Source organism: Sander lucioperca, chromosome 22, assembly GCF_008315115.2.
Source record: "Sander lucioperca isolate FBNREF2018 chromosome 22, SLUC_FBN_1.2, whole genome shotgun sequence".
NCBI classification, from domain to species: Eukaryota; Metazoa; Chordata; class Actinopteri; order Perciformes; family Percidae; genus Sander; species Sander lucioperca.
This window is the reverse complement of record NC_050194.1, coordinates 25,368,737-25,386,181: the sequence shown is the minus strand read 5'-3', so window position 1 is coordinate 25,386,181 and position 17,445 is coordinate 25,368,737. Positions and strand designations below refer to the sequence as shown.

General features: G+C 43.1%; 1 protein-coding gene across 4 annotated transcripts in view; it reads right to left on the bottom strand.

The window, feature by feature from the left end:
- The window catches only part of cep131 (centrosomal protein 131), a 37,078-nt gene that overhangs the window by 14,992 nt on the left and 4,641 nt on the right, over positions 1 to 17,445 (bottom strand). The window contains exons 4-21 of one of the 4 annotated variants that reach the window (XM_031314970.2): positions 15,276 to 15,387; positions 14,529 to 14,656; positions 13,498 to 13,602; positions 12,349 to 12,528; positions 12,028 to 12,145; positions 11,791 to 11,907; positions 9,563 to 9,746; positions 8,850 to 8,944; positions 8,616 to 8,744; positions 6,450 to 6,642; positions 5,906 to 6,003; positions 5,587 to 5,766; positions 3,943 to 4,134; positions 3,692 to 3,829; positions 2,945 to 3,070; positions 1,153 to 1,269; positions 838 to 867; positions 337 to 439 (exon numbers count right to left, since the gene is read on the bottom strand). In XM_031314970.2, the coding sequence (XP_031170830.1) occupies positions 337 to 439; positions 838 to 867; positions 1,153 to 1,269; positions 2,945 to 3,070; positions 3,692 to 3,829; positions 3,943 to 4,134; positions 5,587 to 5,766; positions 5,906 to 6,003; positions 6,450 to 6,642; positions 8,616 to 8,744; positions 8,850 to 8,944; positions 9,563 to 9,746; positions 11,791 to 11,907; positions 12,028 to 12,145; positions 12,349 to 12,528; positions 13,498 to 13,602; positions 14,529 to 14,656; positions 15,276 to 15,387 (2,345 nt within the window). The remainder of the gene's footprint in view (positions 1 to 336; positions 440 to 837; positions 868 to 1,152; positions 1,270 to 2,944; positions 3,071 to 3,691; positions 3,830 to 3,942; positions 4,135 to 5,586; positions 5,767 to 5,905; positions 6,004 to 6,449; positions 6,643 to 8,615; positions 8,745 to 8,849; positions 8,945 to 9,562; positions 9,747 to 11,790; positions 11,908 to 12,027; positions 12,146 to 12,348; positions 12,529 to 13,497; positions 13,603 to 14,528; positions 14,657 to 15,275; positions 15,388 to 17,445) is intronic. The other 3 variants (XM_031314972.2, XM_031314974.2, XM_031314973.2) reach the window with 3 other exon arrangements.

The window sequence follows — 17,445 nt, the reverse complement described above, 5'->3', positions numbered from 1 at the left end:
AATGCAAACGGGAAAAAATATTTTGGGGAAGAGTAGTTCTTAGAACTGCTTAGAAGTGTACTTTTCCTCTATCATCTATAAGTACTATCCGGTCGGAAAGCACCTAATGTGATCCCTGAAAAAGTCAAAGTCATGCCACATTCCTGCTAAACGATGCATGACACCCGCACAGTTGAGGATGTTTAATGAAAATAAAAGTGTACTTGATGAGAGCAGACAGGTAAAAAGTAGAACTACACAGCATTACCTTACACATTTGCTTATGTATGCCCTGATCTTAACAGAGCTTTAGTGAAGAGGATTTAATCTCACATTTCCGAGCTCTGTCTACAGTACCTTTGACAGTGATCTCTTTGATCTTCTTGGTTTTCTCGTCAATCCATTTCTCCCGGCGGATCTTCTCCGTGGCACTCATGAGCTCTTTTAACTTCTTGATTTCCTGTAGGGGGAAGGAGGGGGAATTATGGTGGGGGTCTGGTGTCAGAGTGAAGTGACAGAAATGTGACTTATTCAAGTCAAGGGAGGTACTTTGTTCAGTTTTTACACGGTGACGACCAGTGAGAAACTCAAGAGGTACGCATGTTACAGGATCAAGATAAGAGTAAAAGGGGAGTTCAAACTAATTCTGGGCAAGGGAATAAAACTTACAACATCAATGTAAGCTTTATATCTAAATCTAGAGATGAATGAGAAAAGACTGAGGAGACTCACATGCAGACAGACTGTCCAACAGAAGATGTGAGGGACAGACAAATGAAAGGAAAAAGGAATGGCAGAATGAGATGATGAGATGATCGTGCCAAGGATGACTGGGTTAGAGGAGAAAAAAAAAGTTACCTCACACAAGGGACCCAGAATTTGCCACACCTAAAAGCCAGGGAAAAAAAACAGACAGACAAGGACAGTGAAGAAGTAGAGGAAGGCAAAAAGACGGGGGAAAAACAGAGAAAAGACAGTTAACAACGGCAGCACTGCAAGAATGCAAGTATTACAACGAGATCACACAAGACGCAAAGCAGAAGCAGAAAAGCAGAAGTTGTTTGCAGCGACAACTTAGAACTACGCATGCAAATTCTTTAAAAAAAATCTTCACTGAAACATGGACTATAATTGTGGCTCGACTTTGTCAGCTGGTGGGAAAAACCGTCTCACCATTTCATGTTGCTCCTGCATTTGTGCGATCTTCTTGGTGTACTTTTGGTCCACCTGCTTCAGTTCTCCCACCACTCCTTCACAGCGCTCATTTAAACTCTTCTTATCATTGATCAGCTGAAGAAAAGACAGAAACATATTTGAGACCACGAGGAAAGACACAAGCATGTAAGACCATGCTCACACACAAGAAAAAGTTGACTAGAAAACAATATAATAAACTTAGCACAAAAAGTAAGGACATTTGTGTTTGGTAGATTATTTCTCTGTGGTAACAATGCTTTTTGGCAATAAATCTTATACCGTTGGAAAGACAGACACACAGGAAGAGAGGAAGAGAGGAAGAGGAGAAGAAAAGGAGAGGAGAAGAGAAAAGGAGGCGAGGAAAAGAGAAAGAAAAGAGGAAAAAGGAGAAGAGGTGTTATTTGTAAGCTAAGATGGTGTCATGATGGACTAATTGACCAAGTGACTGACTCTGAGAACTGACCTCAGGCCTCAACATCAGCAGCTGTTCTCACAGAGACTAGAAACAGTCACTTCACAGCAACAGGTCAACATGTCAGGGATCAGATCACATGACCAACTGCAGTTAAAGGTTGCCATGACGACTCCTGTCCGTGTTGTAATGCAGTGTTTAATATTTTAATCACAAGAAATACAGCAAGTAAAGCCCGGGATACTTGCTTGATAAAAATCAGTTATTGTGCAAGTTTTCTGTGAAAAAGAGCGTGTTCACTGCTGTAGAAACCCCACCTGCAAAAGACTGATAGTGTTCTTGGCAGGAGTTAAAGGCAGAAGTTTGTATTTAAAAAAAACAGCTTAACTTGAACACACACACACACACACACACGTTGCACAGGACAGATATTAATCTTACAGTGAAGCTGCGTGAAGGAGGAGTGATCGGAATGAAAATACGAGCTTATACAAAAAGACAAAGACGTTTCTATTGTTCAGCTCTAATGTCAGGAGACTTCCAGCAGTAGGGGTGGAACGGTACACAGAGGTCACGGTTTGGTTCATACCTCGGTTCAGACATCACGGTTCGGTTTAATACAATGGAGGGAAAAGCATAACATGATAGAATAACTGACAAGCTGACTGACTCTGATGACTGACCTCAGGCCTCAACACCAAGACCAGGCTCTGGCACACCTTTGATAGTCCTTCATCTAGCTCAAAAACCGTAACTCCTATCGCTTAATGTTTAATACTTTGAGAGATATACACAAACACAACCCCCCAGACACACACAACCACACACACACACACACACACACACACACACACACACACACACACACACACACAGATATACCCACACACATATCGTATAACTTGTTGTGTTTCCACACTAGCACAGGTGTATCTAGTATCTATCGGCACCTTCTCCAGTTTTTCTTGTCGTTATGAAAATGACAGGTCAGCTGTCAAAAAAGCGCTTGACATAGGGCGTTTTTTTCAGAAAAGTTGAACTTTTTTCCAATTTCAAAAAGACGCTCTGAGCTGCAGAAAAAACATTGTCGTTGGCGTTTAAAAAAAAGCACCCGGGACATTTTGAAAACACAGAGTCCATAGGATTATAACGCTGGAAACACAGTGAAGTGCCCTGAATAGCCACGAAGCACTGCTATTTTCATTTCGGCGCCCATGTTATCCAATCTGCGCCGGTGGTGTGTAGGCTCTGTCATGTAAAACAGACACTGGCAGCTTCATAAAAAGACGCCAAGTGTGAACATGACCTAAGAAAGGTTAAATGCAGCTGGGGAGTAGATTGTGTTTGTACACCTACCTGATCGATGAATGTGAGGTGTCTCTGGATGGTGGCTTCAAATTGTTCCTTCTGGAGCTGGAAGTTTCTGTTCAGCTCCTTCTCGGTCTCCTTCACGTGTCTCACCGTGAGCTCCCTCTGCTGGGCCTGGTGGACGGGGGAGGAGAGAAAGGTGTTGTCATCTACAGCAGCTAATAAGACCAGACTCATTAACATTTAGGGCTCCTGCACACTGCCTGCGTGTCAGCTGCGTGGCGTGTCCGTTTTTATTTCGGCTCCCATGTTAACAGGTTAGAGCTTGTACACTGCCTGCATGCTAGAAATAGAACCAACGCCTATTTTTCACGCGACATGCAAGCGTGTTTGAAGCGTTTCCAGGCAAAATAGAATACGAAAAGATAGATTTATATGTCATTTTGACACAAATACATTTAATAAATGACATTTTGATGTTTGAAAGGCTCTAGGTTTTGACATACATGCAGATATGAATGTATCGATTTTCAAATATTGCACCTGTCAATACAGAACGAAATATTCTGGAGCCTATTTTGCCGTCAATACTGCCGACGTTGTCTTTGCTGTAATCTAATCAGTATATATTTATGTTTATGGGAAACATACATGTAAACAGACAAGGCTAGCAGCAGCAGCGCTGCGTCAGACACGTTTCTGGTGTGTACAGACATAGAAAATGCCACGCAGCCGCCACGCTCACGCCACGCAGCCAGTGTGCAGGAGCCCTTAATGTGTGCGCATTTCCCCCACCAGTGCGCTCTGCAGCATGTTGACTGTGCGTTTCTTCTCCTCCAGCTCCAGCTTGATCCTCATCATGGAGCCGGTGATTTCGGCGGCGGTGGCAGACGCCTGCTCGACACCAACCAGCTCCTCCTCAGACAACACAGCCTGAGAACACGCAGGGGCCATTCGACACATGTCAACTTTTTGGCATTTTGTTATCAATCAGGAATTCCCCCAACAACAGGACTAACATAATCTGAAAAGGGACAGACGCTGACCTCTCTGTGAGACCCTGAAGTAACCGAGCGTGGCCTCTCCTGTTCAGACTTCTCCATCTCATCCAGGAAGCTCATGATGCTCTGCAGCTTGGCCTCGGAGAGCAGGGCGCCCCCATCTGGCAGGGCCGGATGGTGACTCAGCTGGCCGTGACGCTCCAGGTTGTCAGTGGTCAGAGAGTTGGAGTCTCCGTCCTTTAATGGGACACAGTGGAGATGCAGGACAATGACATCATATTCACAATTATTTTGGTCAACATTGAAACCACGTTTGTTTAACACAATTACTCATTGAATTCTGGAAAGATGTTAAAAAACAGTGAAATGGTTTAACAAATCAACAGTGAAAACACCTAGAACTGTGAAATTCCCCTTAATACTTTTCCTGTTTGGACCTTTCCTGTTTTTGTTCATTCAGAACACAAGACAAAGTAAGAGTTTACCTGCAAAACGCAATGTGCAAAATAATGGCTTTTCTGGATTCTTCTGTTTTTGTGATCATTGGGAGCCAAAATTGTGATTGCGATTAAAATTTTTTATTAATTGCACAGCCCTATCATTACATTAACAAAGTTTCTTTCTGGGCAAAGAAAAACAAAAGAAGTCTACTACATAATAGGGTTGCACGATATTGACAAAATGTGATATTGCGATATCGATTATGAATATTGCGATATCGATATTAATTTTGATATTTGTAAACATATGTAAAATTACAAAGTTGCGGGAAAACGCATCAAAATAGATTCATAACAAATTAAACAAGTTTTCTTACAACACAAGGTTTATTTCAACTGACGGACGTATTGGACTGGTCCAACATGAATAAATAAATAATGACCATGTCTACAGAACAGGACATGTTCTACTGGTTGGACAGTATAAATATATAAATAATGACCATGTCTACAGAACAGGACATGTTTTACTGGTTGGACATTAGAAAATAAATAAATAAAGAGAACAGGACACAACTTTTCTTTCTCTTCTCTGATTCGTTCCATTTTGTTGTCTCTATCTATTTCTTCACTTACACTGTCACTCTGTTGAAATATGCACACACGTGGTACGCTCCATAGGGTTGGTCACGTAGTGGACCTGTGCGCTGACGTGCACTAACGTGTAAGTGGCACGGTAACTGGCCAATGAAACATGATCATTATAGCGTTTCAATCGGGCTCTAAATCAAACACAACTAAGCCACACATCCAACAGACGGGATGCAGCGCTCCACAAAATAAACTAAATATTGCATACTTATTGCGACACTTTCAATATATTGCGATAACGATACTGAGTCGATATATCTTGCGCCCCTACTACATAACTAGGAAAGTAAGCCTTTAGGTCAGGGGTCTTTAACGTTTTTTTTAGGCCAAGGAAAGAGAGACTGAGAAGGGATCCCTTACTACATGTTGTGTAAAATGAAGTTGCATATTAAACTGGGCCTATAATAACGTGTAAGTCAGCCAAAAACTACCTAACCTACAGGCCAGTAAGTCTGTCATCAATGTTGTGTAAATGATGATTATCACAATCACAAATATCAGATTTATCTTTGCTAATAATATGTTGGATTCATGTTTATGTATATTTTCAGATATATTTTACCTTTTGGAATAAAAGAAAAAAACCTAATAATTTCACCTCATCTATCCAGGCGTATTTCTCTTTGCTGTAGCACTTTGGCTCCGACAGCCTCTCTGGCTCCTCCTCTAACAGCTTCAGGGTGTCCAGCAGCTCGTTGAGGGTGGTTTTGGACTGAGCCCTGCTGGACAAAGCTCCCTGCCGCTGGTCCTCCACACTCACCGACCTCTGCAGGATCTCCTAGAGCACAGAGACAACAAACAGGCTTAGAATGGGTCCAAATCAAAGAACTGCCTGAGCATTTTGCACTGGCAGATGGATTACACATCGGTAACTTTTTCCTCATTAAAAGTGCAGCTGGACATTTGTAATTATGTACCTGGGAACACTGGGAACCTCTGCAATTGGACAAAGCTGGGGAAACAGCTCTGAAGCTGGACAGCTCACCGAACTCAGCCACAACATTCAAATTGGAGTCTGTAGAAACATTTAATGGTTCCAGTCATTACAGGGTTCTCTCACATACTATAGTTTCCATTTTCCTTGTCTTGAGAGGTCACCCTTTAACTTTTAGAGATGTTACCCCCTTGCTGACCACATTCATTCTTTTTAGGATTGAGTGAACTGATTACTAAATGTCTGCACGTGTTGATATGCTCACACCTAGCGCATTATATTGCTTCACCTCATACCTTTTTCTGTAACTCCCTGAAGAAGGCTGGACGCCGAAACGCGTTGAAGTGATGTTTTTAGTCTTATTTACTATACTATTTATATACAGTAAGTACTTACTGTACTTACTACTAGGAACATGCCAGATGTAATAAAGGCATTTGACCTTTTTTGCTCATTATATTTTCCATGTTATGCAACCTTTTAGAAACTTTAACTGGATAGATGATGTGGCGTGCAATAAAGCTCACCTGTGTTCTTAGCTTTCACGTCTGTGGGCGACATTGGGCTGTTGTTGCTCGGTGAGGCTGGACTTTTGCCGGTCAGAGAAATCTTGGTAGGTTTCTTGCGTCCTACCACACCTGTCTGCCTCGAGATGTCCGGCTCCACCTCAACTGCATGCAGCGCCTCTGCAACCTGCTGGGCTCTTTTCTGCTGCAGCTCCTGTAACACACCACCAGAGGGAGACATTAGTCAATCAAGAATTGTGAAGCCAACTCAGTGTGATGGGATCGAATGATTGCTATAAAGCAGGGGTCTTCAACATTTTTTAAGCCAAGGACCCCTCAACTAAAAGAGCAGGGACCCCCTACTACACATGTTGTATAAAATGAAGTTGCATATTAAACTGGGCGTTCAATAACATGTAGAGCGGCCTAAAGCCTTTATGCATACCCTTTTTTTCACAGAATACTAAACTATTAAAATAGCCTAATAATTGTTGGCACAATTGTATAAATCATGTATTAATGTTAAACATACATGTGGCACAGTGAATCCTTAGGATGAACTGTGGATGGCCTTAGTGACTACCTTACCTATAGGCCAGTAAGCAATGGGGATTTATATTTGCTAATAATAGGTCGGACTTTTGAATTTTTTTTCAAAAATTAACAATGATTTGGAGGGCCCCCTGCAGTGACTCTGAGGACCGCCTAGTGGTCCCGGACCCCCTGTTGAAGATCCCTGCTATAAACAGGGTTCATACGCATTTTAACCAATACTTTTCCATGACTTTTTGGCAAATTTCCATGACTATGTATTCCTGAAAATGTCAGTCGACATTATACAATAAGAATAAAAATCTGTGTTAAAGTTTACCCTCAGAGGTTTAACAATAAAATGAATGACAATGTATGTGGTTCATAGTGGGATTGGTAATACCGCGCCCCGAATAGAACAGTGAGGTTAAGACGACGTGAAAATACATTTATTAATCGCATATTATTATGCTGTGATGACTTTTCCAAAACTTTCTGGGTTTTTTAATGTTTCCAAAACCTTTCCAGGCCTGGTATTTGCATTTTTCAAATTCCAAAACTTTTCCAGGTTTTTTCAAAACATATGAACCCTGTATAAAGACATTGCTTTAAGCTGACAGGGAAACAGCGATCTGGCAATTTTCTGCAGGGTAGTCCGGCGGTGTGGGAATGTCACAAACGGCACATTTGTGTGACGTCTTGTTGTGTTCTTTAACCCCCAAATGTAGCACAGGCAGTACGTCGGTTAAAACACCGACGTACCGCCAAACATTCCATTTATCTGCTCTAATCATTAACGTGACTGTCGTTTATCTCCAAATTGAAATGACTGTCTGCCTGTAACACTGTGAAGAACACTCTTTACATGAAGCCGTTTTTTTTAGCTTTGATAAAACGATCTCTCATGTTTCTCCACACTCTCCAGCAAAATGTTTCTTCTTGTCCCAGTGTGGTGTCTCTCTCTGAACACACGTTTAAGGCTGTTTGACTCCCTGTGTTCTGCACATGGAGAATAACACAGATGTTTGTACAGACGAACCTGCTCTTCCCAGCCGACCGCGTTGAACTGAAAGCGCAGCACGACAGCTTGCGGAGCCTTCGCGCTGGAAACGACAGCCGCGGTGACTATGGATGTCCAGATCCGATCACGTGATCGGAAATCGGGCCTGATCACGTGGTTTCAGACTCGATCGGAATCGGACATTACCTCCCGATCAGGACTCGGATATATATGTATATATATTCTCATTATTTTTTAACACATCTATAGTTATGCGGTGGCACAGAGTTAGACCCTTTTGACTCCACACAGAAACAGCAACGCGTGCGGCATGACATCACTTTGTTGCAGAGACGCTATTGGTTAAATGCCGGCAAAGTAGAACACGGAAGCAGCTTGAAGCGGAAAGCGCGACTATGTCTGCGGTCTGGAGGTATTATAAAGTTGAATTATTATAGAAGTATCGGATCGGGACTCGGTATCGGTAGATACTGAAAATCAAATGACTCGGACTCCGACTCGAGGGCAAAAAAACCTGATCGGGACATCCCTAGCGGTGACCTCATTTTATGGTGCGCGCCCCTCTCGCCGGGAATACCGCAGCTACCATACACCTAGCTTAACCCTGAATCAGGGGTTTACAACGAAGAACTTACCTCAGACATGTTCACCTGGGTGGCAGCGAGGCGGGCCAGACGAGCTTTCTCTTTACGAATGAATTTCCGGTCGTTCTGCTGATGCTGCTGCTCCGGGCAAATGTCTACCTCCGCTCTGTCCTCCTGATCCTGCGAGGGAAATACAGAGCGGATTCGTCAAAAACTCAGGAGAAAGGGAGAGATAGAGAAGGAAGGATGTGGAGGGTTAAGCTGTGAAGATATGGAGTTAGTTACCTGGGAACACTGAGAGCCTCTGTGATTGGACGAAGCTGGGGAAATGGCTCTGAAGCTCAGCTCACCTAAGTCGGCCACAACGTTCAAATTGGAGTCTGTGGAAACACATAACGGATCCATACACTTATTAAAGAATCCTGTTCCATTATCTATGTTCAAAATACCAGTTCTTTGGCAACGGGACGAGGATATAAAGATGTTTTGGTGTTCAATATGGCTACTGCTGGCCAGTACGAGTGCTCTTAGTTTCAATAATACATAAATGATATTACCACTAGCTATTCCACACAACAAAATATCACAAGAATTATAAGGAGAATAGACTCTATACTGTACAGTGAAGTCATTTCTTCACAGTAGTTTTAGGTGATTCCCAGACTTCTGCTTAGAAATCATTAAAAAAAGAATCACTTTCCAAATTTTTCATGTTTTATTTTTTCCATTTAATTTTTTACCTATTTTTTTTTATACATTTCTATATATTATTTTTTCTTCTTCTTTAAAACAGAAAATGATGCATACTTGTTGTGCTGTATTATATACACCAACTGTGTTCCCATTAAAAAAAAAATTTAATAAAAAATTCCCATTCAATAATTTTCTTAATATTCCAAACCAGTTAGAATGACCCATGTCATCTTATAACGAGGATGAATGTAAATGAATGATGATGAATCTGAAGTTGAAAGAGCACAGAGCAGAGGCATACAGACCTGTGTTCTTAGCTTTGACGTCTGTGGGCGACATCGGGCTGTTGTTGCTCGGTGAGGCTGGGCTTTTGTTGCTCAGAGAAATCTTGGCTGGTTTCTGGCGTCCAGCCCCACCTGCCAGCCTCGAGCTTTCCGGCTCCACCTCAGCTGCCTCGGCTACCCGCCGGGCTCTTTTCTGCTGCAGCTCCTGTAACACACCACCAGAGGGAGACACGGGACAATGTTGTAAACCATCATAACACAGGGCAGGGTTTCCCCCAGAAAAGTTGTGTTGCCTGGTGGCAAGTGGTAGATGCTAGATCAGATCCGCTAGACGTGTCAACGTCACAGGACGCACATCGTGGGCGCGCCTTATTCTGCCTCTGTCTGGCTTACCTAACCCTAACCAATCCCCACTCCCCATGCCTAAAACCAACTACGTCGACATGTCTAGCAGATCCGATCTAGCCTCTACCATGGCAAGTGTCTTTATTTCGACAAGGGGCTCGACTGGGGCCAGTCACAGACTATAGTTTCCGTGACAACAGAATCATGGAAGGAATCGCAAAATTGAGAATTTAAAAAAAGCTGTAAGACAGATTCAATAGGGCCCTACATTAACTCAGTGCTGAAAGCCACTAAGTTTTTCCACTGTAACTCAGGTTTTTTTTTCCTGCATTGAGGAATTTTTGGCACCCCCCCAAAAAAGGTTTTAGAATGTACCAAAGGAAAATCACCAGCGGAAAAATAGCACTTCAAGTCTTTTCCGCATGTGTTTTATAGCAATTTACCATACAACAGTTGAAAAAGCAGAACGTAAACTTGAATAGGAGCGCTAATCTCAGTTTTATCGTCCAGAGTCAGGCTGTGCCAGACTCTCCCGCTGATTTTTACGTTGGTATTTAAATATTAATATTATTTTCTTAGGCGTTTTTGTCGATTGGGGTTTCATTTACTCAAGGATAATAGACTTTTTGTTTGTCAAATTGACAGAAATAAAAAAATAAAAATAAGGTAAAACAGACTCATTGCCTTTACTGTATGCGGACATGCTTATTGTTGTTCGTAGTCTCCAAAAAGGCCAATTCTGAGTCAGGTCAACCCTGTAACTGTAGTTTAAAAAACGTCTTAAAAATACATCAACAAATAATTCAGTGGCTTAGGCCTGGAGGGGGGGGCAACTTATGCCCGGTGGAACACTGGCGGAAACCCTGCAGGGACAGCATCCACAAAGACGCTTGATTCAAATGTTTAAATCAAGTTAGAATTTGTGCTACATGTCACGGGGTGAGAGTCACAAAAGCATACTTAATAATTTCAAGTGCATGATCTAATAACGTAGATGTGATTCCAAATGTAGTGTCACTGTGTCACAGTAAACAGTCTTATCTTAGCTCAAGCATCCACTCTCACTCTACTTTTTAGTTTTAGCTTGAGAGGAGTTGTCTATGTTAGGCAGTGTGACTCTGCCATTGAAGAATCTCCACTTGGAGTAGGGCTGGGTGATATGGAGAAAATCAAATATCACAATATTTTTGACCAAATACCTCGATATCGATACCGCAACAATATTGTAGTGTTGACTATTGGTGCTTTCCCAAAATATTTACACAATGAGATTTTTGATAAATAATCATCAGTAATGTGTATATAATGACTAAGTGGGTAAAGGCAAATAATAGAACAGCTACAACAGTCTGGTAAGTTCAGAAAATGACATCACTTTACTGTAATGCAGCCTTTAAAACCAGGGACAGACAAGACTTATGTCATATTACGATATTACGATATCCAAAATCTAAGACGATATCTAATCTCATATCACGATATTGATATAATATCGATGTATTGCCCAGCTCTAACTTGGAGACTGGAATTATTTGAAAGAAAACCATTGAAACACTAGGGACCTATTTTTATTTACCAGGCAAGATGTGAATAGCAAAAGATGCTTTTAAATTGCATTATGTGAAAAATAGGATGCAATGTTTTTGGAGCTTGACACATATATTGCTGTATACATTGCTTTGTATATGCGAGACCAGAAGATATTATGTTAAATACAGGTGTCTGGTAATCCAATGTGGGATGGGCCAAATGTTTGGCATGACAACGGAAATAAAAATAAATGAAATAGTGAATGAAGGATTCAAAGTCAGGCTATCTCAGTCTCTGCGGCATCAGTTTTTCTTTCAAACTTTATGGATGTGCAATATTGAAACTGCTGGAGGTAAATCAGAAGCAGAACGCACCTGGATGGCAGCCAGGCGGGCCAAACGAGCTTTCTCCTCACGAATCCGTTTCCTGTCTTCGTCCTTTTTCTGCTGCGGCTCCAGGCGACCGTCCTCCTCCGTTCTCTCCTCCCACTCCTAAAAGAGAAAGACATGGATAGTGTTAAAGCAGCAGCGATGGAAAGAGATAGATAAGACCAGTTAGACCACGGAGAATAAAAAGGTAGGAGTGAAGCTGCCTGGGGATAAAATGGATACCTTTCTTTTACTGGCAAGGATGTGTTTGAGTGCTGTCTGGTTAGTGCGCTGTCTCTTGGCATGGCGTCTGTACCAGCGCTGGATGGTGACTGCTGCCTGGTTCACCTGCTGAATAAACCTTCAGATACACAAAGGAACTGCTATGAGTCACACAACAATTGACAGAAGAACATTACTACCAATAAAAAACACTGAGTAGAAACTCTGTGGAAACTAGGGCTGTCAAAATTGACGCTCTTCAAAAATTGTTTCTCTCTCTCTCCCTCCCTCCCTCTCCCTCCCTCCCTCGATGACAGCCCTAGTGGAAACTGTGGGTCTGACCTCTCGGCCTCCTCCTCAGTGACCTCCCTCCTTCGAGACAGGCCGGGGCTGCCGCGCTGAGCCGACACCGGAGATCGGTTGTTGGAGGTGGAGGACGCCGAAGAGAAGTTCTTCTGGGACTTTGTCAGTGAGCTGTTGTCTTGTGACACCTCGTCGTTTGCCGTGGCCTTCAGGATGTTGCTGAAAGCAAAACAGGATTGGGAATCATGAGAAACCTCACACGAGGTCTCTTAGAAATCGAGAGTTTGACTGAATACATGCAAATATTTCAAGTAGGGGTGCACGATTCAGAAAATGTCACGATTCAATATCGATTTTTAGGTTCGCGATTCGATTCACAGTATGTAAATGTAGTTACTTTTCCTATGTGATTGCAGTAGACATACAATAAAAAAATATGAATCGATTTTTGGAATTCTATGAGTCTATTTTGAATTGGCAGAGCTTGAATCGCGATTCGAAAAGAATTGATTTTTTTGCACACCCCTAATTTCAAGATAGTGATAGTTGATCTTTGAGCCGATATTCAGTAAAGGTTTGTCTATTTTCCTTAGGCCACTAACAGCACTTCGACATTGCTGCGAAAAAACCCTCTGAGTATGATCATAATCATGTATAACGCTGACACAGTCAGTTACCATAAACAACCAGCACAGCAGTACTGATCACATAAACAATACAGTAAATATGACTTTGAACAAGGAGCCGAGGATGAGGGAGAGAGGGGGAGGAAGGAGCCGAGGATGAGGGTGGACGGAGCCTTGGCTCGGAGCTCCCCCGTCCTGGGAGGCTCAGACACGCTGGTGTCTGCTCATAGATGGCCTATACAGTATATACTCAGTCAGTATATATGTATATCTATGGTTTCTGCTTGCGTGGGGGGGTTCCAGGCTACATCCCGATCCCACAGTGTTTTTTTTAGCCGCCCGCAGCAAAGTTAAAACCGCCCGCTCCCGCGAGATTTGCGTTGGGTCCCGCGGGACCCGGCGGGACCCAATCCCAATGCAGCCCTCTAGTATGCATTGTTTTGGAAGCAGCTGTCACTAACTGGCTGATATCAAACATTTCTTTTCTTCATTGCCCCTATCAGCCAAACACAGTGGATACGCTCTATTAACCCCCCACACGGGTTCATTTATCAGGACATACTTAAACGACGGCCTCTGGTTGGAGCTCTTCGGCGTGAGTGGTTTCTCAGAGTAGTTGTTGTGTAAGATGGTGGTGACAGAGTTCCCCACCGCTCCCTTGTTGCTCCTGGGAAAAAACAAAAAAGACAATGACAGTGCTGTCGTGTGTTTGCGTCAAATACTGAGAATGCCACTGCCACCTTTTTCACTTTTTCACCCACCCTTCAAGGCATTAACAGTAACTGATACTGTACGTGCTTTGTAACAGGGTCTTACCATATTACAAACTCCAATTCACACAGTCTGCATGGGAGAAAAAGGTGCCAGTGTGTGGGTGGAATTCCTGAAGGCAGTATCAGCTGCCATGATCAACAGGTATGAAACATGAGAAGCAGCTAGAACATCCAGAATGCAGCCGTGCAAGGAGTCATGGGACAGATGTTAGGCTTGTCCCTGCTCTACCTGGACTATTGTGTGTGTGTGTGTGTGTGTGTGTGTGTGTGTGTGTGTGTGTGTGTGTGTGTGCGCGCGTGAGTGGGTGTTAGGGTTGCACAATATATCATTTTCTTATCGTCATCGCAATATACACATCGCGAAAGGCTGCAACATATCAGGAAATATCAGTAGAAAACTGCACTTTAAAATGTAACTCTCATTCTTTTTTTAGTGGTGCCTTTAATTTCAATTCAGTGGTCAATCTGAGACTTTATTATCTGTTTATTTATTGTGAGTAATATCGTTATCGCAATATTCAACAACGTTATCGTAATTTTCCTCACATCGTGCAGCCCCTGTGTGTGTGTGTGTGTGTGTGTGTGTGTGTGTGTGTGTACAGGCCATTTGCACCCAGTTCTAATGCTTAATTAACACAATACAATGAAAAGAACGTTTACACCATCTATACACTGTAAATGGTCATTTAACCACCGACCTGCCAATTGGTAGACGAGTGAGTGAGTGAGTGAGTGAGTGCGTTCGTGCGAGTGTGTGTGTTTGTGAGTGCGTGCTTGCGTGCGTGTGTGTGTGTGTGTGTGTGTCAGAGATGCTGCCCACCTGTTGTTGGCAGTGAAGGTGGCAGCCAGAGCGATGCCAGGCTCTCTTTTCTTCAGGCCGGGGGGAGAGTCCACGCTGCCAGTGCTGCGGGGGCTCAAGTGCACGGGGAAAACTCTGGGCTGATCGTCCTTAAAAACGGGAAACATAACCGCGTTACACCATGAGCTACTGTCAAATTTGACCCCCGACATCTTTTTAATGTTTGGAAAAGAGGAAACATTCTTTAATATTGGCTATGCCTTTTAGGCTAGCTACTGAGCATAGATATTATAATGATCCAGGGCCTCAACTAATGATTGTTTTCATCAGCGATTAATCTGCAGATTATTTTCCCGATTAATCGATTGGCCTATAAAATGTCAGAAAATAAAAAATGTCCATCCCAATTTCAAAGTCCATGGTAAGTCATGGTCAGTCCAAAACCCAAATACATTCAGTTAAATATGATATAAAACAGAAAAGAGCAGAACATCTTCATATTTGAGAGGCTGAAAACAGCACTTTCTGCCATTTTTGCATGAAAAATGACTTAAAGGATAAATGGATTTTTCTGTCAATCGACTAGTCGGCTAATCGTTGCAGCTCTATAATGATCAAGATGTATATTAAATCTAATGTGATGACAAGTTTAATGTTTAATACGTTCCTTTGTTTGTTTATGTATGACACTTTCATCTGAGGCAAATTCCACACAAGAGTACTTATTGTGATTCTGATTCTGTCAAGCGTGTGATTGATGACAAATACCAGGATGTTCCATGTGGTTCTGTCTGGCGAGGCTTTGCTGAGGCTGGCCAGTTTCTTGCGTCCATCTGAGCTGCTGTCGAACAGGGCCAGGTAGTCCTCACCCGGTTCCTGACTGGGAAACGCACACAAGCCAGCCACGGGTTAAGCTTGATTTATACTTTTGCGTTAAATCTACGCCGTGGCTACGTACGTAGAGACATGAACCTACGTTGGACCCTACGCCGTAGCCTGACGTGCAAAAATTACGCGGCGACACACGTCGCTCGGCCGTGGCTTGGTAGCTTTGCGTTTCCCCCCCGACTCGTTTACTGGTTCTCCTTCTCCATAAACAACATGAACTCAAGGAGAGGGTTAACTTTTCCTGCTACAGATTTCCCACCGTGGTCAGAAAGAACAGGGGAGACACTTTGTTTCTCTCACTATGACTCTGGAGTCGGTTTCGCTCCGAAGCTAATCGCCAGTCACTCTCTCAGCCACACACTCCCCACACACATGCTGGCCCTGCTGAGATCGACGCACACACCAACGCACAAGTATAAACTTCAGGCCACTTACGTAGGCTACGGAGAAAGATCTGCGTGGAGCCTCCGCAGTAGAGCTGCACGATATGAGGAACATTTCTAATTGCGATTATTTTGACTGATATTGCGATTGCGATATGATTCACGATATTGGAGGGAATGATCGTTTTTGTGTCATTATTCTCATTTTTTATTGAAAATTATTAATATTATATTATAGTGTGATTTTTGCGAGGATCTGTACCAATCAAAGATTTTTTCTGTAGTCTGTAGGATAGGATTTGTAGGCCGGGACATCTCCGCAGCACCACAATACTTCACTCAGAACGGTTTGACATATATTTTGCTTTTAACAAATAGTGCTCCCCTCTGCAGTTTGGATACTGCACTAGTCCATATTGCGATTTCGATACAATTGCGATTAATTGTGCAGCCCTACTCCACAGGACCATAAATCACTTCACGGAGAACAACGCTGCGCTATACCTTTTAACCATTAGCCAAATGGTCACTGGTGGCAACAAAAATGACAGTGTTATCGGTTTCACTAACTGCTAATAATCGGTATCGGCCATGAAAAACCAGTATCGGTCGATCCCTATAACAAACAAGGTACAATAGCATAGACATACATGTTGGTGGACATGCACAAAAACCACATTGCTGGGACAGTAACAAGCAACAGAAGATTTGCCTAACTCTACAGTGAAAGTGAAACAGACAATCACACAGGCAAAAAAATTTACAAAATAAACAGTCAGGCAGGCAGAGCAGGAGAGAAAAGATGGCAGCAAGTTTTAATGCCTGAATTAATGTTGACAGAAAATAAAACAAGCTATTTACATGCATGGATACCACATGCCATTTGGGTGACTGACTTTAAAAGGTTGTTTTGATAGCTGTGAGCCACGAATTTTTTCAAATGTGTCCCTTTATGCGGAGGAAAAAGCACATTCTGGGCTCAATTTTCACACAACAAGGGCTTTGCAGTACCCTACACACGATAACGCAACTCGACACAAAGCAGGAACCTCGAGTCATGGCTTTTAGTGACAGCTTTTGTGATTAAATAGTTGTAACGACAGCTGCAGAAACGGGACTCATCCCCTGCTTTTCTACCCCCCAAGTACTGGAATTTAGTATGTAGCAGCTGACCGTCTGCTAGGGGGAACTCCGTTACGGATTCCATGTGAATGCGTGCACGCATATGTTGTTCCTGTTGGCCTGTCATTCGTCCTCCAAATAGCCTGACACACCAGCACCTCCATCATAAGGCTGTAGAGTGACCTCTTGTCTGGCCTTGCCTCCACTGGTATCTGTGCTGGTGTGTGTGTGTGTGTGTGTGTGTGTGTGTGGGGTGTAAAGCCAGCTGGCTCAATGAAAAGCAATCGGACGACACAAATTTAGGCAGCACATTCCTCTACTTTTTGCTTTACAAGAGAGTGGTGCACGCAGGGGAGGAAGCAGTGGAGAGGGAGAGGGGTGGTGAGTGACCCAATGACAGCCCTGAAAGACTCAGAGACTTGGAGGGGGTGTTGGGGGTATTTTGAAAGTCTTTAAATTTAAAGCCCCTTGGCTCTGCATCCTCGGAGGCAGAGCGGGGGGGGGGGCTGGTGGCAGCTGCCGGACAATGAGACCAGAGCGTGCAC